The 27,689-nt window shown below is 43.2% G+C and overlaps 1 protein-coding gene across 1 annotated transcript; it reads right to left on the bottom strand.

Moving 5' to 3' along the window:
- Nucleotides 1-947: 947 nt before the first annotated feature.
- Nucleotides 948-25,962, bottom strand: PPM1M (protein phosphatase, Mg2+/Mn2+ dependent 1M). The gene is made up of 10 exons (XM_048491315.1): nucleotides 25,652-25,962; nucleotides 14,975-15,098; nucleotides 12,740-12,994; nucleotides 11,773-11,885; nucleotides 10,812-10,896; nucleotides 10,134-10,252; nucleotides 8,462-8,525; nucleotides 7,690-7,797; nucleotides 6,884-7,032; nucleotides 948-2,609 (listed from the first exon to the last, which is right to left on the bottom strand). The coding sequence occupies exons 1-10, from the start codon at nucleotides 25,873-25,875 to the stop codon at nucleotides 2,453-2,455; spliced, it is 1,398 nt and encodes a 465-aa protein (XP_048347272.1). The 5' UTR covers nucleotides 25,876-25,962; the 3' UTR covers nucleotides 948-2,452.
- Between the last annotated feature and the right edge of the window lie 1,727 nt (nucleotides 25,963-27,689).

Raw genomic sequence — 27,689 nt, 5'->3', positions numbered from 1 at the left:
TAATCCTGGGAAATGAGAGGAGAATGCCCAGTTCTTTTTTCCAAAGTGCACATCAACACAGGTATGTAAGGAAAACCGTAGGAGTCTGCGGTTGCCACTTGAAAAGAAACCAACCAGTAAAACTAGTCCTATAAATAATGTCCTTGGCAACTGAAATCCTTCAGGTTTGTAAACTAAGGCTGCAATGTCATGCACATTTGGGAGTAAGCTTACTTCTGAGTAAACATGTGCAGGACTTAGCTGCAAATTTCAGTGAATGACCTTGCCTAAAAATAAAGATTAAATTATTGCGACAAAAAATATCTGGAGAAATAAGTTTTTTTGTGGTTGTAAATGAAAATAAAAGAATTTGTAAATAGCCTGTCATATAGTTAAAACTGTTTTTGTCTTGTACAGGGAGGTTTTCTGTTGCACATTTACATCGTGTGGGGAGGGGAGTAAGACACTTTTACAGTACTTTTCCTGCCACTGGCTGTCATAAGAACAGCAATGATAGCAGGATGGGGGAATTCAGGTAGTAACTGCGTTGTTTATCAGTAGGTGGAGGGGAAAGACAACTATATTTTTGGTTAGGCTTAAAATACAGTTTATCAGATTGCAGCAAAATGTCTGTTTGATCTATTAAACAGTTACCTACAGTCACAAAATTACATAGTATTTAGACATTTAAACACTTGCTAATCTTGTTAAAATTCAATGGGGTATGAAAGTATTTAATTTGGGCTTGTTTGTTCCCAGTTACTATAATGCAGAAATGGTTGTACTTTTATATGCTTAGCAATTTATTTCAAACATTTGTGAATAATTTGCTTTTATATAAAGTTGAAATATCTAAGCAGTCCACTAGAGGAACATATCTCTAACTGGTACCCTGTTGAATCAGACTAATGGACTGGCATATATTCTTTCAGTGAACAATTGCCCTAAAAGGACCAACAAACAGGAAGTAAAAGTTCAGTTGTGTTATTTATTTACAGAATTCATATTCTACCCAAGATGGCTAACAGAAGTAAAACATTTTAAAACATTTTGATTTACACCCAAGAATAATACACATAAAAATAGATCCCAGCAATTTAAATAGAAGGCAGAAAGGAGGGATCACTGAAGAAACCCCAGATTTGGGGCAGGGGGACAAACCTTCACCTGCTGACAGAAGATGACAACTGGTTGTAGACAAATATTCCTGTGGAAGGAGTTTGACATTTTTGGTGCCACAACAAGAAGGCCCGCCTAGCCCTAGTATTTGGGTCTACTGTGTCTGGACATGGAGGTTCCTTTTATGCTTTTGTAACCACATGGTGGGACTGCTATTGAAAACAGCCCAGAAGCTTCAACTAGACCAGAATACAGTAGTCTAGTTATTAAGTGTTAGCAGGAAAGATCTCACCTGTTTTAAAAGTATTATATTGGCTTCTAACAGAATTTCAAGTTCAGAGCCTTGCATAGCTGAAGAACGGTTCCTCTCCATATGTCTCTGTGCACTGATTACAGTCCTCTAGTTCTGCTTCCTCTTACGGTAGATACCTAGCCTTTAATAACTCTGCCTTCCCAGAAGACATGAAAAGAGCACTGTTGTACGTTTCAGCAGAAGTTGCAAGGCCACTTTATTTTGCTTATTTTATTTTTCTGAGATATTCAGTTCATTTAATTATGAATTCTAAAGCTGCTTTAGGTCCCAATGGGAAGCAAAAGAGTTTAAGGAAAAGGCAAGTTATAAATATCTTTACCTATATAATTTGTCAACAACCAAGATGTGATTACAAACCCTCAACCAATGGGTGCTCAGGACTGTCCTGCATGCCCATTGGCTTATGTTTCAGCATTGTGCTCAAAAGACTGCAAGAAACCACCCTGGTGCAATGGAAAATGAGAGCAAGAGGCCTTCCCTTTCCACCCTCCCCCTCCCCAAAACAACCTCATTGCCCCCTTATACCACCTTCCCCCACTTACCAGACTCCTATGAACAGAGCATCATCAACAGGTAGGTAAGAAGCTGTGCGGGGCAGAGGGAGAAGGGGGTGGGTGGGGAGCCAGTCAGGACAGTTGTTGGGGGAAATGGTCACTTCCCACACACACACACACCTTTGAGTAGAACCCATTTCCTTTTCCCCTGCAATGGGCTTGACTGCTAGTTTTAAATAAAATATAACATCAGTAGTAGTAGTACCCTTTTCATGGTGTTCCAGATAGGCAATTCCACCAAAATGGCTAAGGTCCAGTCACAGAACAACCAGTGGGAAAATCACACCAGATATCTCCAGCCCAGCCTTCTATTAGAAAAGCTCTTTATGAGATGAAACAAGATTAAACTTTCAGAAGTGGTGGAATCTGAGACTATCCATGGTCCTTTCTAGCTGTCTTCACTGTCTGACAGTTTACATTTTTCAGAGTGTTGCGAACCTATCCATGCCATCTCAGCAATGGGTATTATGTCCAAAAAGCAGCAGAGTTATTTTTGCTTAGAAACAATATCCTTGTTAAGCAGTGGAATTACAAATACTGAAATATCATCATAGGAAGCAGAGGTGTTGTTGGGTAGAATCCAGTAGTATCCATCTTTCCTTCCCCTTGCTTTCCACACCAAACACTTGGCCAGTTCTGAAAACCTACAGAAACAAGATATTAATCACTGTATTTTCACATGCTAAACATTGACTACAGCAATCCTCAAGACAGATGAAGTCTTAACCAGAGGCGTGGCTAGGAAAAATGGAGCCTGGATAAAATCTGAGTTTTGCCCCCCCCCCCCCCCCATGGGTGGCCATCCTCACCCCAGAGGCATAGCTAGGAAAAATGAAGCCTGAAGCAAAATCTGAGTATTCCGCTCCCCCCTTATGGGTGGCCACCCTCCCCCCAGAGGCATAGCTAGGAAAAATGGAGCCTGGGGCAAAATTTGAGTATTCTGCCCCCCCCCCCCATATGGGTGGCCACTCTCCCCCACCACGATCAAACGTTTTTTGCACCAGGTCATCTCAAAGTCACCATCATATCATAGAACATGCCCGAACACACCCAGGGCTCCCTAGTTTAAACAACATTGAAAGTGATGCTAGTTTTGAGGGGGGGTCCACCCTGAAACAGCATCACCCTTAATGTTGTTTAAACTAGAGAACCCAGGTTCTCCTTTTAAATCCACCTTAAAGGGAAACTCTGGGCTCTCTAGTTTGAACATCATTGAAAGTGATGTGTGGGGGGGGGGGGGGATCCACCCTGAACAGCATCACTTTCAATGTTGTGTAGACTAGAGAGCCCAAATTCATCTTAAAGGGAGAATCTAGGCTCCCTAGTTTAAACAACATTGAAAGTGGTGATGTTTCAGGGTAGATTCCCCACCCACTCCCCAAACAGGATCACTTTCAATGTTGGTTGTTGTGAGTTTTCCAGGCTGCATGGCCGTGGTCTGGTAGATCTTGTTCCTAACATTTCACCTGCATCTGTGGCTGGCATCTTCTGAGGTGTATTACAGAGAGAAGTCTGTTGTAAACTGTGTCCAGACTTCTCTTATAACAGACTTCTCTCTGTGATACACCTCTGAAGATGCCAGCCACAGATGCAGGCGAAACATTAGGAACAAGATCTACCAGACCACAGCCAAACAGCCTGTAAAACCCACAACAACCAGTTGAATCTGGTCGTGAAAGCCTTCAACAATACTTTCAATGTTTTTTAATCAAGGGATCCCAGATTCTCTCTTTAAATCCACTCCAAAGGGGGTAGATTTAAAGAAAGAACCTGGGGGAAATTTGAGGGTGCTTGTCAGGGAGCAATGTTTAAGCTAACAGTACCAAATTTTTAGGCTACATTCAGGAGACTCTCCTGATGATACCACCCAGGTTTGGTTCAGGTGGTCCAAAGTTATGGACCCTCAAAAGAGTAGCCCCATCAATTATTAGCTCCCATTGGATGGGGGATGCCCCCCCCATTTCGGGGGTCCATAGCTTTGGACCCCCTGAACCAAACTTCCCCAAACTTGGGTGGTATCAGCAGGAGACTCCCCTGATGATACCACCTAGGTTTAGTGAAGTTTGGTTCAGGGGATCCAAAGTTATGGACCCTCAAAAGGGTAGCCCCATCTACTATTAGCTCCCATTGGAAACAATGGGGGATGGGGCACTTCTTTTGGGGGTCGATAACTTTGGACCCCCTGAACCAAACTTCACCAAACCTGGCTGATATCATCAGGACTGTCGCTTGTCAATAGCCTGAAAGTTTGGTGCTGCTAGCGGCTAGCCTAAAACTACGCCCCCTGCTGGCCGACAACATAAAAACACTAAAAATACCAAAAAAAATAGAAATGAGTCAAATTTTCTGCACCCCCAGTGGTGGGTGCCCAGGACATTTGTCCTCTAATGTCCCCATGGTATCTACACCTCTGGTCTTATCTTAGTAAGTAGTGCAAGGCTAAGCTTTGATGTTCAGTTCACAGGTCGGGCATAGCCTCCAACATAAGATCAATAAAGTCATGGGGTACTCACCAGATCATTCGGGAGTACACAAAAAATACTTAATGAGTTTGCGAATATGGGGGTACAATTTTAGGGAAATGGGTTGCTAAGGGATACATGAGTAAAAAAAAAAAAGGTTGGGAGCCACAGCCTTAATATATCTTCCTCTCTTAATAGGAGTCCTTTTCTAAATCTTTACAAAGTGACTACAAAAGCCAAATAAAAACATTTGCCCACTGATCTGTCAAGTCATCGCTACGATCGTGCCCCAAGTATTAGCTGAAACACATCGTAGTTAAAATACAACACAGCCATCTCTCCTATTACAGCAAGCAGCATCAGTTGGCAATCAGTGCCATAATGATCAACACAAGGTTTTCCACCAATTTTACATGTTCACACAGTAGGAGGGGCTCAGTCAGTACCAATGGGCTAGAATGCAGGAATTATAAGCTATCTTTTGAAAATGGAATATATGAATTAAGAACATAAGAACTAGCCTGCTGGATCAGACCAGAGTCCAGCTCTCTGCTACTCGCAGTGGCCCACCAGGTGCCTTTGGGAACTCACATGCAGGCTGTGAAAGCAGAGCACCCGGTCTGCTAAGGCATTTGCAATCTCAGATCAAGGAAGATCAAGATTGGTAGCCATAGATTGACTTCTCCATAAATCTGTCCAAGCCCTTTTTAAAGCTATCCAGGTTAGTGGCCATCACCACCTCCTGTGGCAGCATATTCCAAACACCAATCACACGTTGCATGAAGAAGTGTTTCCTTTTATTAGTCCTAATTCTTCCCCCCAGCATTTTCAATGAATGCCCCCTGGTTCTAGTATTGCGAGAAAGAGAGAAAAATTTCTCTCTGTCAACATTTTCTACCCCATGCATAATTTTATAGACTTCAATCATATCCGCCCTCAGACGTCTCCTTTCCAAACTAAAGAGTCCCAAACGCTGCAGCCTCTCCTCATAAGGAAGGTGCTCTAATCCTTCAATCATCCTCATTGCCCTTCTCTGCCCTTTTTCTATCTCTTCGATATCCTTTTTGAGATGTGGCAACCAGAACTGAACACAGTACTCCAAGTCCGGTCGCACCACGGCTTTATATAAGGGCATGACAATCCTTGCAGTTTTATTATCAACTCCTTTCCTAATTATCCCCAGCATAGAATTTGCCTTTTTCACAGCTGCCATGCATTGAGTTGACATTCCCATGGAACTATCAACTAAGACGCCCAAATCCCTTTCCTGGTCTGTGACTGATAGCACTGACCCCTGAAGGTGTATGTGAAGTTTGGATTTTTTGCCCCTATGTGCATCACTTTGCATTTAGCTACATTGAACTGCATTTGCCATTTCTTAGCCCATTCACCTAATTTATCAAGGTCCACTTGGAGCTCTTTGCAATCCTTTGCGGTTCTCACCACCCTACATAATTTGGTATCATCCACAAACTTGGCCACCACGCTACCCACCCCTACTTCCAGGTCATTTATGAATAGATTAAAGAGCACTGGTCCCAATACGGATCCTTGGGGGACACCACTCCCTACATCTCTCCATTGTGAGAACTTCCCATTTATACCCACCCTTTGTTTCCTGTTTCTCAACCAGTTTTTAATCCATAGGAGGACTTCCCCTCTTATTCCTTGATTGCTGAGTTTTCTCAACAGTCTCTGGTGAGGAACTTTGTCAAAAGCCTTTTGGAAATCCAAGCAGACAATGTCCACTGGTTCCCCCTTATCCACATGCCTGTTTACACCCTCAAAGAACTCTAGTAAGTTTGTAAGACAGGACTTGCCTCTGCAAAAGCCATGCTGACTCTTCCTCAGCAGGTCTTGCTTTTCTACATGTTTTATAATTTTATCTTTAATTATAGATTCTACTAATTTACCAGGAACAGATGTCAAACTGACTGGCCTGTAATTTCCTGGGTCCCCCCTAGACCCTTTCTTAAAGATTGGTGTGACATTGGCCATCTTCCAGTCTTCAGGGATGGAGGCAGATTTCGGGGATAAGTTGCATATTAAAGTGAGAAGATCAGCAATTTCATGCTTGAGCTCTTTAAGAAGTCTTGGGTGAATGCAATCTGGGCCATGGGATTTGGTAGCATTTAGTTTATCAATGGCTGCCAGAACTTCCTTGTCTACCACTATCTTCGCTAGTTCCTCGGATTCACCTCCTAAGAAGCTTGGTTCAGGTGCAGGAATGTTCCTCACCTCCTCTTGGGTGTAGACAAATGCAAAGAATTCATTCAGCTTCTCTGTAATCTCCTTGTCATCTTTTAGCACACCTTTTGTTCCTTTGTCATCTAACGGAATTATTCCTACTTCAAACATCTCCATGACTTAAGGACAACAACTAGTCTACACAGTTTATTGTGGGAAAGAGCCTGAGCTTCTGCTATCTCTACATTAAGTGGAACAGCTAACTATACCTGTATGGGTCAGTTTTGTTGTCTTCAAGAAAACTCCTGACCATTTGGGCCACATCTTCATTTGGCAGAACATCCCAAAGTCCATCAGTTGCCATAATGAGGACATCGTCTTCCTTAATGTTTTGTTCAGTCAAATCAAACATTTCCACCTAACCAGAAAGATGGAAAGACACGAGTTTTTCTTAATCATCCTTCCCAAATCATCAGGTGCTTGCAATTCTTATAGAGGGATTTCAAGGCTTATGCAATTTTTATATCATGACTCCCACAATGAAACAACAGACCAAAAGGACCTTTTATACCAGCATTCTTTTTCCAACAGAGAGTCACCACAGAACTTCTGGGAAACTTCAAGGTCCAGAAATTGGAGGTGGTGCAGCATATGGTATCTAGGCTGTTAGCTGGTACATCTGGCAGGATGCACATCATGCTGGTCCATAAGGAACTGCACTGACTCCCAATACTTGCTATGTATGCCAAAAGTCCTAGAGACCAATCCCTTACATCTCTACAGGCAAGAGATCCTCTGTTCCTGGTCTAAAAAGATTCCTGACCGAGACCAGAGAGAATCTCTGCCAATTAGAGCCCACTAGTATATATCAACCTTAAATATTAGAGCCCCTAGTATATATCAACCTTAAACATTCAAAGTCAATCTTGCTTTTATTCCACCTGATAACTAACTGCTTCTCTTGGTTCCCACTGTTCTTAAGAGCTACTCTTTCTTTGACTCAGGCTCCATGTGCTGAACTAATGATCCAGCTGAACTTCAGTGCAACAGTCTCCACATTCTATTGATTTCCTACCTTGGGAATACAGGAAAGGAAAGGCTTCACTTCAATATCTGTTTCAATGACTTTCAACTGATGATCTCCCAAGCCTCGTGACACAGCCAGAGTGCCAAGCAACCGAGCCTAAAACCGGTTGGGAAGAAGATGTGATGTTATGAAGAACTGAACCAGAGGCACCAATCTTCAGAGCTACCAGTAAACATAAAGTGCTGCTTGTCATTTAAATGGCTATTTTTGTCCTCTCCAGCAAAAAAAAACAAACAACTCATTAGCAACTAAGTCTTCAAAATTGAAAAAGATCACTGCTACAAATGGCTTACTGCTAGAACAGTACCTCAATAAGATATGTTCGCTTGGTTATAAAGGACCATGCCTTGCAAAAGACTCCAATTCAAACAGACAAGAGGAGAACTTAAAGCAAATTTGTATATACTGACCACACTACCTATTACAAGCATACTGTATTTGTGATCAGGCTTGTTTTTATTAATGGCCAAGGAGTGGTACTGACACAATAGCTTCATGTCCAACAACAACTGTGAAGGTGTTTGGAGACCTGAGAAGAACCAGCCCTACACTCCCAAAATCACTGAGATACACGTTACCACTAAACCCAGCAAAGTTTGACACCTCACACCAGCCGAAAGGGTATTTCTTCAACCTGTGGCAGAAGAAGAGCCACTGAAATTAAAGGAAGGTTCAAATGTTGCTGAGTAGAGTGGCAGGGTACAAATCACTGTAAATAATAAAGCACACGCTTATGTATGCCTGCAGAGTACTCGCATACCTGTTTTCCGTGTCCGTGGATGAGAGGATACTTAAGGTCATCTTTCTCTATTGTCTTGTATCCCCTGAAATAGAAAAGCCATGGAGTCTTAATTCCAGTGGATCATTCTGTTATTGGATGGCCACAATCCAGCACACACAAGAATGTTCCCACCAGAGAGCCCCCTGTTCAACTGCAGGCAACTTACTGGGGGTCTGTGACCCAAAGGCCATTCGGTTGTGCTCAACCAGGGCCAGAGTCTCTTTGGCTGTGGATCTGGCCTGGTGGAACTCTGCTGAAGGAGACCTGGGCCATTAAAGATCTGGCCCAGCTGCATGGGGCCTGCAAGACTGAGATATTCCACTGGGCCTTTGGTTGAAGACAGCAACAGTTAAATGATCTACATAGCTAACAACATATGCTGGCATAGACGGTAGGACCCTCGCCACTCCACATCCCTTGCCCCACATTGCCACCTAATCCCTCCACCTAGCAGCCCTCCAGGTATCATCTAGGCTGCCACTACTTGTTGTACCCCTGGTTCTCTGTAAGTCATCATTGACTTTAATCCAGGATGTTTATTTTAATGCAGCATCTTTCATAGTTTTAATGCAACACATCAATTTCACTGTGATTTTAACAATTTTAATTATGATATCATATGCTCTCGGTCCTGCTAGACAGGGAAAAGTGGGAAATAAATATAAATAATCAACAAATACTTAAGCTTGTTTCAGCTGATTTCCATTGTTTCTGGATATGGACATCACTATGCTGACATATCCACCCATACCTCTTTTCAATACAATTCTCAGGAGACTGTGAAGGTTCTGAGTATCAAGTACCAGTGATAGACTCAATGAAGTCTAGTAAATTGGAGTTTACACAAGACCAAAATATTGTTGATGGGGAACATGGCTGATTCATGGATAGGTATACGACCTGTGTTGGATGGGGGCTGAACAACTTCTTAAGACTCAGACTTGTGCTCTTCGATTCATGATTTTGGATTCACTCTCTAGATAAGGAACGCATTTTACCTTATTTTACTTCTTGCATCCACTCCTGGAGACCAACAATCTAACCATAGTAATTCGAGTTTAAGTCCATTTAGATTAGTCTCCTATAAACTGGGGCCAGTGACATGAGTGGCTCAATTCAAAATACTTGTTCTTAACCTTTTAACTAAAGTCCATCATACCCTGCAATTGCTCTACTCCTGACACCATAACTCAGCCCTGTGTCATAAAACAGGTTTGAAGAAGGCCAGAAGACTTCTCATTCTATGCACTAACACTTGTTTTCTGTGGAAGCAGTTAAAAATAAGACACACGCACACATTGCATGTGGTTCTTAAATCTATGGAGTTTTGCTCTGGGTGGCATGCATACTGGAGACAGAAGCAAAAGGGGAGAGAGCAAAAAGCCAGCCACTGTATGTTACAACCACTGCCATCAGCTCTTCCTGACCTCTAGAGGCTCTTTTCACCAAACCCATAGCTACAGAGAGCACAAGCTCTTAGAAATACACCAAGCTCCACTCTACTCCATCATCCCCCCACCCCCCCAACAACAGAATTCCCAGCCTAACGATATGGCTGGGCTAGAGGTAAAGATAGTGTAGATGAAGAACAGCAAAAAAGGCAAGGAAGAGGGGAGTCCTAGACCCAGGCCAAGAAGCTTTACTTACTCACCAGCCTTGCATAGAGTAATCCCGGTACAAGACTTTCTGACCCACATCATCTCCTTTCAGTCTCCTTGGAAACTCAAATCGGGTGAATTCATCACCTAATAGCTCTGGGTACATCAAAGCCTGAGAAATAAAAGCAAAATTTAAGTTCAATAGAAAGCAAATGAAGTGGCAATATTTTGTCATGGACCAACTCCATAGTATTTAAAGAGTTTTCTGCTAATAATTAAGCGTGGATAGTAGAAAGAATGTGCACATTATGTGTGTGAATGCATTCAGCGTTGTCACGTTGCTTAACTCATGGTGATCCTACAAGTCCATGTCCTCCAAAGTGTCTTCTCGTTAACAGTCTTGCTCAGGACTTGCAAACTGAGGACTGTGGCCTCCTTGATAGAGCCAATCCATCTCATGCTGGTTCTTCCTCTTTACCAATATAAAATAACTTGCAAAAAGTAAAACAGCACAAAAGCAGGTGAGGGGGGAGACCTACTACTCACTAATGATGAAAAACAAACAGAAAATCTGCTTAGGAAACCTATGGAAGTACCTAGGAGAAATACATACACCAGAATACAAGTAAATCCAATAACTACTCACAAGGAAACAGGAAAAGGAAAAACACAAAAGAAATGAAATAACAATGACAAAATGAACAGATTTTTTTCCCTTAAAGTTATCTTACCAGGTGCTGGATTCTTTGCCTCTCTGTCTCAGGGGTGAATTCAGTACTTAAAGGAATGAAGTTGTGTTTTCTAACAAGGAGTGCCCTGAAATAAGAAGAATTTATGTTATTTTCAGGTGGGCTTCTGTTAGCATATTTTTCAGTTATGAGAATGAGTATCATGTATAACATGTGGATGTGTGCTGCACAGAGCTGGCTTGGGCAGATTTCTTCAGTCAATCCAAGAATATTATTATATTGCATAGTAATGTGCTTATTAACTAATGAAAAACAAAACAAGAAAGAGGTCACCATTTCCTCTACTACCCCTTGCTTCTAATCTCCATTCCTATCCACCCATCCCTCTGTTAGCCCCACCTTCTCATTGTTATCTCTGTCACCTCAACTGCCACCTCTCATCCTCTCCCTGCTTCTGTATACTCACTGCACCAGTAAAAAGGCAACCCAACAGCGCACCTGGAATTCTCTTCCCCACATCATCATCACATGCAAATGTTACTTTTGGGAGGATCCTGTGAAAATCTCTATGAATAAAGGCATTTCCATATGACCATCTCTGCTGCCCCTGCACCCAACCCAATACACTGCTTTTAGGAGACAGGACTCTTATAGGAAAAGCATGAGGATGAATTAGCAAAAACATCACCCCCTCCTTCCATTACTGGAAATTTACCATGGGCTGATTTCCTGATGAGTCCCTATTTCCACCAACATTCATAGTAACACATCTGTTCAAAATTTGTGCATAAAGAGTTCCAAGCAGTTAATCTGTTAACCTTAGAGCTGCAGCATAATTATATCTAATTTTAGGTCTAACACAGTATTCTAATCATGAACAGGAGTTAATTACCTTTAAGCAAAACCCCTCTGACTTCAACTGAGTATCTGACTTGTTTTAGGCAAAGGCTCAAGAGTTCTGCTATGCCCCAAATGTCCTGCTAAATCCAAACCTTTGACTTACCTGCTGTCACTTGCATTTGCCACATAAAGCTTTCCCTGAAGATAAAGTGCAGCTAGGGCTGTGCAGCCTCCTGACTGGCTGGCAGCTTCCATTTCCTGACCAATGACCTCATCCTGTTGGTAAAACATTTGATTACTGAAGGCAGCTGACAGATTTCTCGGCATGAGCTGATGCCTGATTTCGTCAATGTCATTAGAAATTAATCAAACAATCAAGTCAGCTGGTTATTTGTCAACAATGTTCTTAGAGCTGATTTATGCAACAAGCACCACTTATGTTTGATGTATTGTCAAAGGCTTTCATGGCTGGAATCACCTGGCAGCTGCGCGTTTTCCAGGATGTGGTCTGGTAAATTTTGCTCCTAACGTTTCACCCACATCTATGGCTGGCATCTTCAGAGGAATGTCACAGAAAGATGTGTTTCTCTCTGGGGTACAATCTGTGACTGTGTTACGGACTTTGCCTCAATGACTACCACAGATAAAAACACATCTCACTGTGACATGCCTCTGAAGATGTCAGCCAAAGATTTCGGGGAAATGGTAGGAAAAAACCTACCAGACTCCAGCCACACAGAACAAAAAACCCACAACAGCCCACCACTTATGTAGCTTCACACATTTGTATTTTTCATACACTGACTATCACATGAAGAAGCTTCAGTGTGAATTGGTGGCTTTGGGGAATACAGACACGAATATTGCAGCGATCATGACAAATAAATTATATATGTGTGTGTGTAATTACATATAAGAAGAGACATTCAGTTTACTGAATTTTGCACCCAACACCTGACTGCACATAAAATGGGCTGAATCACAAATACACACAACCTGGCGGAGTGCTGTATTATTCTTTTATAAGTGCCTGGACATAGACAATGAGTAGGCACCTCAATGTGGCTCATGATCAATTGTGACTAGAGCACATCATGTTCTTTGGAAAACAATGAAGAAAAGTCACTCACACATTCCTGGAAGGCTTGCTCCAATGCTCCAATAACAACATCTTTCTGCCGAATTTGCTTTTCTTCCACAAACTGTGGGTCGCTTTGGCAAACATGCTGTCCATTGAGGTGCATTGGGGGATGTTCTTCAGTAATGCCCCCCACCACTTCCTCTAGTTTCTGCTTGATACAATAGTGCAGGTAGTTGGAAGCCATAATAGCCACTTCTGGACCACCATGACCATCAAACAGTGCCCAATAATAGCCAGTCAGATACTGAAAGGCAAAACAGCAAAGAGTTAACCTCATATGGGGCTTTCCTTCTTGAAACTACACGACCTTTTGTCATGTAGCAAGCAGTGGGGGAGATCAAGCTTCAAATTACTGGTCTGGTGTGAGGCTCAATTTGTGTCCATGGATAAGTGGGCAAACTCAAAGCTGTGTGGCCCATATGTGCACATCTGCCACCTCAATCCCCAAAAGGCAATTCTTCCAAATGCCTACTTACACTTTTGGCTAACTGTGCCAACACAAAACACAGTGAGATGGGCTGTGCCTACAAGTCTCACATGGTTGTCATAGTCTCTAAAGGTAGAGAATACACCTACATCCTGACATATCTTTACCCCATGACCAATTTTGAAGGGAAATTTTTGCAAAGCAAGTATTTCATCAAAGCAAGGAGAACTGGGGACAGGCATCTCCACAACCACTAAATGCAGTCTACATTTTAAAGGTGCAAATGAGCTTCAAGCTGAAACCCAATTCAGGCAGTCCTTAGAGGGAAGCAATGGGTTTTGCAACTCTGCATTTTGCAGTCATATAGAATATAAAAACAAAGAGATGTCTGTTAGAATATTTTCCTTCACACAACAACATCAGGCATTCTTTCCATTAACTTAAGTTGCCAAAAAGACAAAAAAGAAACTGTAGAATGTGAATGTGTGACTTGCACAGGATTCACAAAGGCATCAGCTGCCTATCGTCTGACATACACATTTCACCACACTGCAGGGTTTACTCTGAACCTTCTTGTTTTACTGATAGCTATCTAAAATCATTTACTAGGCAAATATAAATGCATTTCACGGGATGGTCAGCATGTATTACTAGAGCAAACTAAACCACTGATGTGTGGAGTTATACCACAAGAAGAGTGGGAAGAAGTACTGATAATTTGGGTGATTAGCCTGCATAGCAATCCCACATGAGTACCATGCAGAAATAAACCGCTGTACTAAAAAAAATGCCAACAGTGGTAAAAGAGACTTTGTGTCACACTCGGAAAGTGAATGAGCTTGTGAAACCCAAGTAAGGAGAGGATTTCAGAGCTCAGTATTCAGAGCAAGAAGTATTAATGTAATATTGCAGTGCCCTGCTTCCATGGAAAAGTGCATAGATAGGCTGTCAGTTATTATGCAAAGCTGCGCTTTGGAGAAAGCACTCTTGATCTGCCTCTGCTGGTCTGAGAAAAAACCTCTCCCTTCTTGTGAGAGTGCTGAACTAATGCTTGCTTCGTATAACATGCATATGGCAACCTCAAATGAAAGTGTAAACTATCCTCCCCTCTCTATATACAGTATTTCACATATGCCATTGTGGAAATAATCTTGTCTGTAAAGAGACAGGCCGTATTGTCTGTAAAGAGACAGGAGTATCAAAGTGCCTCTGTAGGCGTATTGTGTGTCTTGCTAGATCAGTCTGATCTGACAGTTCACTGACAGCTACTTGATGCAGTGAGCTGGATCAAACCAGTTCTGGCCAGCTGCTACTAATTTGTGTGTGACCTTTAAGCTGATTGGTCAGCTTCTGTATATATGTGTGAGCAGCTGCAACTGTTCTCTCTCTTCTGAGCATGCTGTGTTGGCGAAGCATGCTGTCAGTCTGTTCCATGACCTTGTATATATCTTCTTGTGATTAGCTGCACTGTATATAAACTACACTTCACTGAAGAGTAACTGCTTCTTGCGGTGTTTCTCCTGGTGTTGCAGCTAAGTCCTAAGGCTGCTTCTCCTACTCTCGGTAACCAGCACTCCTCTGTGCAATTGGTCTACTCGCTAACATCCACCCTCTAAGCCAGAATCCCTGATATTTAGTTCTCCCATCAGGGACACACATTCTGCACATGTTCAGAAGCACTCTGTGTGGATTCAAAATATAGATATCTGGCATTCAAAATAAGCTGGATTATTGACAGAACTCTACCTCCAATTCATCTCTGCTGTCATCAGACCAAGATACCAGGTCCAAACTTACCTCAGTAGAGCACAAAATCAGCCATTCCTGATCCTCCCCTTTGCCATAGTTGTTCTTCCTGATGGAAATCTGGCAGCATGTTGCTTGGTCTTCATTGAATTCTGATTTTTGTGCATTGATAGTTCTGAGGACACAAGAAGCTCTGGTTAGAACAAAGTACTGGGATAAAGGATGCAAGTGAAATACTCCCCATTTGTTCAGGTCCAATGAATTTGTTACCTACCTTCGAAAGAAGGAAGCAAATGAGAAGCCTCCACTTGATGCCATCTAACAGCAGGTCCCCAACCACTCACAGCTGACTGTGGGTAGTAGAGTCATGAGTATTCATGATTAGAGAACTGAACACACAGCAGAGCATGGGTGCTATGATGTACTAACCCACTCATAGGGGGCAGGCATGCCTTCAAAGCAGCCACCTGGAACCGAAAAGTCTCTTTGGCTGTGTCAGGCAACACATGACTCACTAGCCCACAGTGATATGTGTACAATTAAACATAAACTCATTTATGTATTCCAGGTGTCTGGTGAAAGTCTTGTATCCCAGCCAAGAATCACACAGTATAGCTTCATTAAAGATTAATCTCATCATCCTTTAAATAACTAAAAACAAGAATCAAACATGTACTGGAAACACTGGCATATGCATATGCCAAAGACATTCAGTTCTACCTAATTTAAAATGAACTGCAGATTGTAAGATTCTTACCAGAGCCCTTGAAAACTGATAGGATAGTCTCACAGAAATCCAGATCTGAGAATTTCAGGGATAATTGTGTGTGGCTAGTTTATATAGGCACAGTTACATGAACCGCACATGTCTTTATTAAACCACTTGCTTTATTTATTTTATTTATGCCCCACCATTCTCCCTAATGGAGACCCAAAGTGGCTAAATAATTCTCCCTTCATCCATTTTATTCCCACAGCAAGACTGTGGGGTAGATTAGGCTGAGAGTTGTGACTGGTTCATGGTCACTCAGTAAGCTTCCATGGCAGAGTAAGGATTCGAACCTGGGTCTCCCAGTTCCAAGTCCAATACTGTGCCCACTACAACATGATGGTTCTTATGATGGCTAGAGATCTGCACCCTCTAAAGGTGTGTGATGCAAGGTACTGCAAGCCCAGTTCTATTTGTTCTGCATATGTTCTCAGCACGATGCCATTAATTCCTTAACACACTGAAATTTAACAACGAACAATGGATCTGCTTCTTCCCCAGTGCATGAGTTGTATCTTCCAAGGGTAATCTGAATCTGAATCATTGAGAGAGTCAAGGAAAGCGCATCATGGAATTTTTCACAGAAACAAGGACCGAATTCTCAGGCCAATTTTGCTAGCACTCTAAATCAGATATCCTATTAACTTTAAAGTCTACAGACACCCATCTATGCCTATTAGATGATACTATCTTTGTTTGTGAGATCTTTGGAACAAAGGAAGGAGCAAATTATTGTGTGGAACTACATGCAACTGGCAATCCAGAACAACATGTTATATCGTATCCAGAGAGCTTGGGGAACATATTTTATTTATTTTTTATTTATTTATGTTTCAGCTTTTATACCGCCCCATCCCCGAAGGATGCTCTCTCCTGCAATGGGAAGCTCTGGTATCTTTCTTGAGGGAAGAACATTGAAATGAGCCAATATAAAGGCTGTACGGTGTCAGTGGTGTAGCTGTCAGTGGCTGTACGATGTCAGTGGTCCAGCCCCTGCTGCCAAATTTCCCTGCCTGCCCACCACCAAATTCTTCCTGCCCACTGCTGCTGAACTTCAACCATCCCCTGGCACTGATACCACTCTCACAAAAAAAACCCTCCCAACCAACCTTTTCCTCCTCTGATCAGCATTGGCTGGCAACACACTGGGGGTGGGTTTATCACTAGAGAAGGAGCCATTCAGAGGAGAAAAGGGTTTGCTGGGGGGCAGGGTGTGGAGCGGCAGCGGCCGGGGGAGTACAGTGGCAGGGAATAGTTTAGCTAAAGGCTGGGCACAGAGATAGGGACCAGGGGCTAAAATGAACCCCCACATGACCCAGGCAAATGCCCCCCTTTCCCCATGTAGTTCTGCCACTGTACGATGTGAGGAATTATCTAAGTTATGGAAGTCATGTGCTGTTCTTCCATATGAGGTTGAAGTCTAAGCCTTCTTTAAAGCTGTCACCTCTGGTCACAGATCAGAATGTTATATATTTTGACCTGAAGAGATGTGTAAAAAAAATGTTTTGATTGGAAGTTGTCACATTCCCACACAAATGTTCACACCTCTAGAAAAAGAACCAAGAAAAAAAGAATTATCGGACTAACTTAATTGTAGTACTTGGTATAACAGCTGCCACTTCCATTTCCCTTTGTTTAAGAAACCACTGAAGAATCATCTCATCCCCAACCAATGTCCAAACAAATATTCTGATGTGCTCTTCGATGAGATGCATGTCTATTCCTTTTGTTGTCAAATATCAGTGATGATCTCTGCATTCCTTTGAGGAATCATATGCCAACTGCACAGAATAATTGCTAAACACCCCTTTGTACCTTTCTGATTGGACCTTATTTGGATACTTCATGAGCCAAACTGATCAGACTAAGCTAGTTACACCTAATTCTTCTGGTACCATCATCCTTAAGAATAGAACAGCTCTCAGGTACATCTGCTTATCTTTTCCTTATCTTTTCCCATCTCATCTTTCCCGACCCTCTAGCACTGTTAGAAATTACACTGATTTGGGATTTCTGAACTCAGCCGGAACAATGAAGTGAGTCATAGTCATACTTGATCCTCTGCCCTACACTCTTTGTGTTCTCTCTGTCCTTGCCTCAGTATTAAATGACATGCTGGCCTTAAACACACACATGCTTCTTATCTCTCGACATAGATAAGGCATGTTTACCTAAAGGAGAACACAATGAGTAGACATATCTACACATAATTTCAATAAAGCCCCTTCCCAGGCACTGAATAGTGTTGAGTGTGAGAAAGCAGAGGCAGGGCAGGTTGGCCTCAGAAGCTGATGTCAGGGAGCTGTTCCAGGAGAAATGCCTCCTCTTCTGAATGACCGAAGCCAATGACCAACAAGAGGTAGAAAACTTGATTCAAAGGTATAGAGGTAATATGGCTCAAAGCCCAGGGGAATAAGCACTCTTCTGCATGATTCCCCCCACCCACACCAAGTCAGGCAACGTATAGGTTAATTTTTTGTATCTGTGTCTGGCATTAGCATGAATGGGATAAAATGCCAGGACAGTTAATGTGAGTGTTCTAAGGCAAAACATGGAAAGCGCAGAGTTCTCTGACAGGCTGTTAGACTGTTTCTCTGTTGCCAATGAACTTTGTTGGAAATAAATCTTGTTCACTTCTAAGCCTGGTGTGGACTATCTATCTCCTCTCCATGAGAAGGAATAACATTCTGTTGCCTTTTGACAGCCCATGAGATCTGATCATTCTTGCAAGGCTGGCACTTGGCATTGGTATTGCGGTGTGATGATTTAAACTAAGAATTCTTCAAACCCCATTTTATATTTAACAGCCGGGAACAAAAATACACAAGAATTTTTCTAAATGTCAATCGCAGGGTGAGATTTCTGAGAGAAGAATGGGCCAGAAAATTCAGTACTTAGTTTTGTCGCAAGATCACTGAACAAGGAAGCTTTTGCTCTCTCTCTAAAATCTGAACAAATAAGCTACCAGTACAATAAACTTGGCATGGCCTAACGTACTCTATTTCAGTGCTTGAACTAATTTTAACTGCCCAGTGGCATGACTCAGAGTCCTTAATTCAGCTGAAGAATTAATTTTGAGGTTGGATTTAAGCTATTGTTACCGCTGGTTCTCAGGTAACAATAAGTGATTTCAGCTCAGCAACGTAATGAGGCGCAGGAAGCCGGCGTTCTTCAAAGCAAAGGATTTTATTTGGAGGTGATGGTCACAGCTTGGGCAGGAGAATCGCGCCTTGCAAACAAGCACAAGAACTTTTATTCCCAAACATCAAAGGGGCAAGGGGGCAGGTAGAAAGGGGAGGTAAGGGGGCAAGTCCCTTACCAAACACCAATAAGAAAATAACAATACAAAAAGAAGATACAATTACAACTCTTGAATGGGATCACGAAATCCCGCTGTCAAACGTCTTCCCGCAAGATCTCGCAATGGTGCTGAAGGGAGAGCAGATAAAGTCCATTCAGAAAAAAATCTAGGTGGCTCGACTACCGCACCCAGCCTATCTCCTTTATCAGATGGCTGCTTCCTCTTCAGATTTATGTCCTAGAGGCTACGCGCCCCACCATCTCTGTAACAAAGGAGAGTTCAAATTGTCCTAATGAGTGGTCCCCTGCATCTTCCAACGGGCTGGGACCTCTGGAATTTACTTTCCAGCAAAGAGTTTAATGTACCCAAATCCAAAGGGTCTTTGTCCCTTGCTAAGGAGTTGGCTTGGGTGTTGGTCTAAGCTGCCTCTCCAGGGCTGGACTTCGCTTTGTCCCTTAATATCAGCTTCTATAGGCTAACACTGCTTTTACTAATAGCACAAATATCAAAATAACTTCTTCTTAAACTTAGAAGCATTAGGGAAAACAATACAATACAAGTAACATAAGAGCCCTCCTAACTTTAACAATAACAAAATGTCCTTAAGCTTTCAACTGGGGAACCTAGTCCCAACTAAAAAATCAGGCAAAACAGCGGGCAAATAATAAATTCAACTCTAAAAGGGGCTTTCCATTATATCCAGAAAGGGGCAAAGGCAAGGGGGGAAACCATATGACATCATAGCAATAATCACACATATACTCCATCCCTTTGTAAGCCTTATGAGGCTTCCCCTGAACCACACAAGTCTTCTAAGGTCCTGACATGGAGCCAGTGTAGTCAGGTAACTTGACTCAGGAAAATATTTCAGCTATTTTCCTGGGCGGTAACACTATCAGCAAGGAAGAAAATAAACCTTCCTGTAATTCACCCCTTAATGGAAACAAAACATCACAACAAAAAGGAGGAACTTACTACAATGGCTGGATATTCTAGTTTCAGCCAGACCTTTAAAAACAATTTCCACCTGCAGGGGATTTTGGCCAAAGAATGTGTCAGCACATCTTATATGTCACCATCACTTCATTTAGCAAGTGTTCACTTGGGCAGTGAACACCTGCTGGAAGAGCAGGAATACAAAATGTGCAGATGCAGGCAGCCTAGTGCATTTAGTCTGACACCTGAAGAGTCCACTCCATAGATGTGCACTTGCTTTAGTATCAACAAAAAGGCAACTCTCAAGCAGAATCCCCTACTATTTGGCCTTAAAGAAAATAAGAGTATCAGTATTGTACATGCTGTATCTTCAGTCTTGCTTAATACGTTTGACCACAGTTGAATGTCAACAGAGATATCAAAGGCAATTTTCTGGTGCTTTATAAATATTTTTAAAAGTTATGCAAATTCATTCAGTTGTGAAACAATATAGGGTGTTCCTCCTGCTATGCACTGTTGCCCTTCAAATGAAGGGGGGGAACAGAAATGTTGTTCCTTTACAGCTCTTCCATGGAGAGCCTATGCTGACGTTCTCTCTAGTTCTTAGTTGCTTCAAACACAGCACTGAAATCTTGCAACATGCTTTGTGATAAGCCATCATTATTATTAAAAGGGCACCTTTTTCCTTTCTGCAATTTTAACATTGTTTTGACTGCCTTAAGGTCTTTGTAGCAAGCTTGCCTCAGGAAAAGTATTCTAACTCTGCAATACAATTGCTGATTCTCTTTTTCAAACTGGCAAGTACTATTACATAATAGGCCTACTCAAAAGAAAGAAAGCATGTCAAACATCCTGGGGAAAGTGCTAGATGATTTCCAACTCAAACTGCACAAGAAACTGAGCAAACATTATTGTTTGGCAACACAGTGGGCACCATATCCCTACTCCATCTCATCTAGAGTTCTAGATTTTAAAAAGAGAATCTTTAAATAAGTCATGCAATGATTGTTCATTATCTCAGACTTTGGCTCATTCCGCACATGCAGAATAATGCACTTTCAAACTGCTTTCAGTGCTCTTTGAAGCTGTGCGGAATAGCAAAATCCACTTGCAAACAGTTGCGAAAGTGGTTTGAAAACGCATTATTTTGCGTGTGCGGAAGGGGCTTTAGTCTGTTTATCATGGGCAGGATCCAACAGAAAGCTAGTATTGCTTTGCTGAATGGGTCTTTCCTACCGCTTATTCCTATTGCAGACCACTACCCAGCTCACCCCTAAAAGCCTGAGGAATAGCATAGAATATTACATGGGAGTCTCCAGTGGAACTGGAAAAAATAGGTAAAAACTGCCTTTTCTACAGATGGAATGCAATTTCAATCCAATGAATCTAGATTCAAGCAGGATATTCCCTGGAAAAATCAATTACATATCATGGCTCACCATGACTAGAGTACAGATTGCTACTGTATTTTGAATTACCATAACATTCTGATTTAATATTAAAAATAGAACAGGAGAAGATGCAGTTTGACAAGTATCACATGAATATGCCAAATTTTAAAAAGGTCTCTTAGTAATGCCCTGTGATTTCCAGCCCTTCTGCTGGAACAAGTTTTCCACCTCTCCCTCTTCTGCTGCAGTTCACTGAGATTCCATATATGCTGCTCTTCAGGGCCAAGAGACCCTAGAAAACTGCATGAGGGGTGAAGCTGGGGCCTGCACTGGCAGAGAAGAAGCAAGGAAAAATCATTCCCCACCCACCAGTAGGGGAAAAACTTGATTCAGTCCAAAAAGTTCAACCAATTTATATACCTCAGTCCAGGACATCTTCAGTTCATATAGTTCAGACACAGGTTGCAGAAACAATCATCCACAGGTGAACAGCCACACGCGATATCAGTTTGAAACAGTACAGTACAGAAACTGGAACAGAACTGGTACCCTGTTTCCCCGAATATAAGACATCCCCGGAAAATAAGACGTAGTAGAGGTTTTGCTGGTGTGTGAAATATAAGGCATCCCCCGAAAGTAAGACGTAGCAAAGTTTTTGTTTGGAAGCATGCCCGACGAACAGAACACAGAAAAATAAGACATCCCCTGAAAATAAGACATAGCGCACCTTCGGGAGCAAAAATTAATATAAGACACTGTCTTATTTTCGGGGAAACACGGTATTACCAACACTTACTGCAATAAATACACCATCAAGCAGCCCACGGATCACTTGCTGGATGCCCTTGGGCCAGTCACAGTTGTCTCAGAACTCTCTAGGCCCTGCAGAGGCAGGCATCAACAAGCCACATGCAAGGGTTTCTTGCTTTGACAACCCTACGGGGTCACGATAAGTCAGCTGTGACTTGATGGCAAAATCACATTCAACCCTCTGTTCATGTGTGAATTTTGTTTGTGGGATTGCAAGGAGAATAAAGTCTTTTTTGGGAAAAAAAATCAAAATGTATCTTCTAGCCAATGCTAGTTTTCGTATTCAAATTACAGATGGGCAAAGCCCAAACCTGTCACAAATTCCTCCGAAGTCAGTCCCACTGATTTCAGTGGGCCCATGAGTCATTTATAGAGGTATGTACAAGTATGGTTTCTTTTCACAATATTATTTGCTTAGATATTTATCTTCCCAATGGGGACTCAAAGTTCTCCCTTTCTGTGTTTCATCCTTTTCTGACAGAGTGAGCATTCAACAAGGATTTTCCTGCTCCTAGTTCAGAAGTACAACTATAAAGTCCCCCTGAGAAGTGCCGACTGAAACTATGGATACTGACAAACGTACCATTCAAAACAATATGAAAATGCTCCCTGCATTGCCCATTCAGGCTTAAAAGTTGTGAGGTTCCCATTTCCTCCTCCAGCCTTAACCCCTTTTTTATTAGGGTTCTCTTATTTTGGACTTAATTGGTTTACTAGGCACCCCCTTTTACAGCCTCAGTGTCAGGGGATCTGAAACTTGGGGAGAATCACAAAGGCATCTGGGTTCAGCCATGACACTGGCAATTCCCATGAATGAAAAGGAAGGATGTTACTGGAAGGACAGTAGGACAAGCGCAATCTTCCCAGTTCAGTGGACATATTGTTCTCAATAACAAAAGACTTTTCAGGACTGGAAACGTCACCCAATATCCTGACAGACCTAGAGATGTCTGCCCAGCCCAAAGTCATCAACACCAAGTTCCTCTTTTTCCTTTTTTACTCAATCAAGAAGGGCAGTTTGGTCATCAATCTGCTCTCCATCCTGTTTCAAGAGCTATCTTGCTTCATCAAGATTTTTGCATCCTGGCAGATTTGGCTAACTGAAAATGTTTTGCACTGCAAATTTAATAGCAGCTAACTTCAACTCAGCCAGTGAGGTTTAAATCTTTATCTTGATCCAATCCAAAATCAGAATGGTCACACCCCTACTTACTGTGGGGATTGTCTGTGCAAAAGGACCCCCAGACCCAGCAAAAGGTTCCTCAGATCTCTGGTCCACATCTTTGCTGGTCAGAATTCTGGCCTGCTCCTCACTCTGCTCCATAGATCTCTGTGGCCTCAAGCTCTGGATTTAAGGTTGTAAGTCCCTTCCCTAAAACTTCAGTTTCCTCCCTTATGCCTTCTGTAAGAGCACTCTCTTGCCAGTGTGTGTGCATACGTGCATGTCTGGTTGCTTAGGAAATAGTTTCTCAGGTGCCTCATGTAGATTCTCAGCTATTTGTTTGTAATTGCAATTACTCTCTCTCACTCTCTTCATAAATTTATTTTGGAGTATCCCTATTGATATCCATTCAGGTATACAGAGGTTACAAGTTTCTGGTGTTCCCTTTTTAAATCTTCTCTGGGTCCAACTTGGGTAACAAAGTCACCACCTGACAAAGCCCAGGTTTTGCTCCCAGGAAAGCATATGACCCACATATCATGTGGGGAAACACTCTAACATGCCAACAATAGGGAAAGACACTGTGGTCACTAAGTCCAGAGGGGTCGCCATGTTAGTCTATAGCAGGAGTCAGCAACCTTTAACACCCAAAGAGCCATTTAGACCCGTTTTCCATGGAAAAGAAAACACTTGAGCTGCAAATACTTTTTGACATTTAAAATGAAGATAACACTGTATATATTGTTTTTTTACCTTTATGCTTTGTATAAACAATTGTAGTGTGTTGCTTATGAAATCCATGAAGTGCTATAGAGAAAATTATATTTTATTTATGTAAAGAACATATTTGGAACTCTTAAAAAATAATAACAGACCTCCATGTCTGCCATGGAGGGTGGACTCGACAGTCATATTCCTCACTGAGCATGGCCCCCACCCTGGTCCCAAAAGTCACAGCTTCTGAGAATCTACCCCCAAATGTCTGCCGGGATTTGCCCGCCGGGAGTTGGCAACCCACGACAACCATGGCTGAGCATGATCCTGGCCTTCCTCCCTTCCACGATCTACAAGCTTACCCTCCACTGGCTTACTCTGAAGTAAACCTTCCAAGATCCACGTGCAAGGCTTTCCCCGTGTGCTCCTGCCCTCCTTGGCAATGCAGAAGCAAACAATTCCCACCCACCCCCGCCTCCCCATCAAACAGCCCCGATGAGTGCAACCTTGCAGGGCTGCAGGTAATCTCCTTTAAAACCTATCGTATTTCTCACCTGGACTCAGCCAGGCTTCCATCCACCAGGAAAGCCCCTGGAGCTCAGTGGGGATGCTGGGGGGGTCTGCAACCCAAGGTGGCACCGCTGTGGTCCCCCATGTGGTCCCGCCCCCCAAGAAGGACCTGGGGAGGGGGAAATGAAGCCACCCAAAGCAGGGTCGACCCCTGACCCCCCATTCAAGGGGGGGTGGACTGAGGTTAGGATTGCGCTGAAAATCTGTGCTCCTGCAACTCCCTCCCGTTTCCCTCCCTTTGCCTCTCACATGTTCAAGAGGATCCACCAGTGGTGCTCTGACCCCACCACACGCCGTCATCACCGGCATCAGCCAACCAGGCAGCTGGGACAGGGAAGCCGGAAGTGGCTTGCAATAGCCGTCTCGGGCTGTGCCTCTCTAGGAATGGGGACTCTTTCCCATTAACCCTTAGGGCGACTCTCTGAAGGAGGCTGAGAGGACCCAAGCCATGCGGAGCCGCAATACAAGGACGAAAGAGCCGCATGTGGCTCCGGAGCCACAGGTTGAAGACCCCTGATCTATAGAAACCTTATACCACTTTGAAGACTACCATTGCACTTCCTAGTTCTTGAACTAGGGCCAAGGATGCTTCAGGTGTTGATTTAGCATAACCAGGAAGACTGTCACCAAATGTTTATCTCATTTGAAACTTTACTCAATAATGTCAAACAATGGAGCTTTTTTTCCCCTCACATTCCATATGGCTTTCGAACCCTGCTCTTTACAACTTCTGCTTTCCATCACGCTTCTGCCAAGTGCCAAACAAACTGGGGATCCACACCATGCTCCTGAGGAAGTCTGAACCAGTCATCGAAAGAATACATAGGAACCAAAACAGACGTGCTGGTTTGGAGGTGCCACCAGACAGCTGCTCTTTCCAGGACGCGCACTTGCTTCGAGACTAACAGGAGACACCGCCTCTTGGGACAGAAAACCAAGTAGCAACGCAGCCAAGCGGACTGACGGCGCTTCTAATTTTGCCAGCCACCCCCAGACCCGCCTCAAGCGCAGATCGGAAGCCCCTGGCCAGGTCGCCCCTGCCCGCCCCTGCCCGCCCCCTCGGTCACTCACTCACTCAGCATAGCCGGTGTCCCACTGCAGAGGCCGGTCCCGGGAAGGAGAGCGGACGGGTCTCTTGCCAGACGGTCGCTCCTCGATGCAACAGACCCCGCGCAGGAACTTGGGCCGCCTGTAAGGCAGCGGAGGGAGGAGCTGATGCTGCCCGGGCCATTGCGGCTCCTGGGCTGCCTCTTGCCTCCTGCTGCTCAAGAACCGCCTTTTGAACCAGTCCGAAGACATGAAATGAAGTCAGAGGAGAAGGGCCCGATCCGGCCTCCCTCCCTGTCTGTCTGTCAACAGCAGCCCCAGGCTCTTTAGAGACTAGCAGCCCAGTGGGCGGGGCGAGGAAGAAGGCATGCAAATCGAGGCATCCCAACAACCAATGACGGCAGCGCCCGTGACTCACTCTTACGCGGCTCGTGACCAGCTGGTTGCTCCGTGCGTCCTGCCTGCGAGCCCCAAAGACACCGACGCGCTCGCGATGCGTTTCTGGCCAGCGATGCGGAAGGTGCAAGGGAAGAGGCGAGAAGCTTTCGTGGAAGTGTGACGCCCTCTGTGGAGATACGGCTTTAAGGAGGCCGGTAGCCCCCTTGCGCCTCCTGCAGGTTACTCCCCAAGGGCGTCCCTCTTTCTAAAGCGTTCGCTGTTTTGGAATTTACAGTAGCCCAGTTCTAACCTTACAGTCAATGCACAAACTTCTGTTGGCAAGAAAGAACCAACCTGCGCCCACTTTACTAATGGTACTGAGGACCAGTATCCGGATGAACGTGGGGTTTCTGTCACAGCTGTCCTTGCATAACTAGCTACTCAACCCATGCATTTAAAAAATCAACTGTGCACCATAAACGGATTGTATGCGCATTCACTACAATCTGCGTACAGGGAGGGCTAGTGTGATTAGTGTTACAAGCAATTTGGAGTGCTCAATACCTATGCTCATGGCACATATCCCTTTACTTACCTTGACTGGCAAAATTTACTGCCACGGGATTTGGCATTGGCTGGCAGTGAAAAATATTGTTTTAAACAAATTTCAGACTGACATTAACACAGGGCACAGCTTGCTATATTCAGAAAAGATGTAATTGCTAGCTTGCCCAAGTAGTGAATTTTCAGAGATTAGCTGGCTGGTCACTTTTGGAAACAGACTAATGAACTTTGATGGACTTTTGGAAACAGACTGAGTATTCATCAAGAGTATTCATCACCTTCTGTAGATCATAGCACCTGTTCAGATGCTGCTGTTCCAGTATGATTTGATTCAGTGCTATGCAGGGATGTTTATATACCTGCTTGTGACCTGTTCACCACTTCCAATCTAAAAGCCCAATAACTGACAAGTGGTTTGGGTATTTCCAACCCATCTGTGTTATCTGGTTAATTGCAACAAAGGATCTGCTTTGGCCTGTGGGTTATGTAGGGAAAACAGACAGTAACAGATGTCCACAAAGCATGGGACCTGTGATGTGAGGAAGCAGAAAAAAGAGAAGCGGTAGTTAAGAAGGAAGCCTAGTGACGAAAGACTGTGTTGGCAGCTGTGGAGAAAGAAATATAGAGAGAACAGTAGGATGAGGAAACAGACAGAATGGAGTATGTGGGAGATATTTCTTATTAGGCTTTGATGAAAGGTTTGATGTCTCTGGTCCAGCACACTCAGTATTTTTTTAATCATTATAGAGAGAAACTTTCAGTCATCAACATCTTTTTAATTTTTATAAATACATATGAGTCCAATGGGCCACTGGACACTCTAAGAGAACTTCCTGGGAGTGAGCCACATTGAATAGATTTTGGTAAGATTCCAGGTAGATCCTCTAAGGATGGCACTGCAAAATGTTTCTTTCAAGTGGTGTAGTCCTTTTGAATTAAAAACTGATTTTGACCCTCAGAGTGATTTGAATTGTATACCTTTGGTCTGTGCTAGTGGCTGTCATTTGTGTCACAAGTAATATTATATGTATGAGATGCTGCCACTTAAATGTTCATTCTGGTACTTAAGCAACTTCTTTGTGCCATTGGGTACTTTTTCATTTCTACTATCCCCAGGCCAGTGA

The sequence above is a fragment of the Sphaerodactylus townsendi genome, linkage group LG03 (genome assembly GCF_021028975.2).
Source record: "Sphaerodactylus townsendi isolate TG3544 linkage group LG03, MPM_Stown_v2.3, whole genome shotgun sequence".
Lineage (NCBI taxonomy): Eukaryota > Metazoa > Chordata > Lepidosauria > Squamata > Sphaerodactylidae > Sphaerodactylus > Sphaerodactylus townsendi.
Note: the sequence above shows the minus strand (reverse complement) of the source record. Positions and strands in the feature narration are given on the sequence as shown.

Bases quoted from the DNA above. Each gene is read 5' to 3' on its own strand.
- PPM1M (XM_048491315.1), bottom strand. From the start codon at position 25,875: ATGTCTTCGGACTGGTTCAAAAGGCGGTTCTTGAGCAGCAGGAGGCAA. The intron at 10,897-11,772 runs GTAAGTCAAAGG...TTCTTATTTCAG, and splicing joins GCAAATGCAAGTGACAGCAG to GGCACTCCTTGTTAGAAAAC. The intron at 2,610-6,883 runs GTATAGTTAGCT...TTGTTTCTGTAG, and splicing joins AACAAAACTGACCCATACAG to GTTTTCAGAACTGGCCAAGT.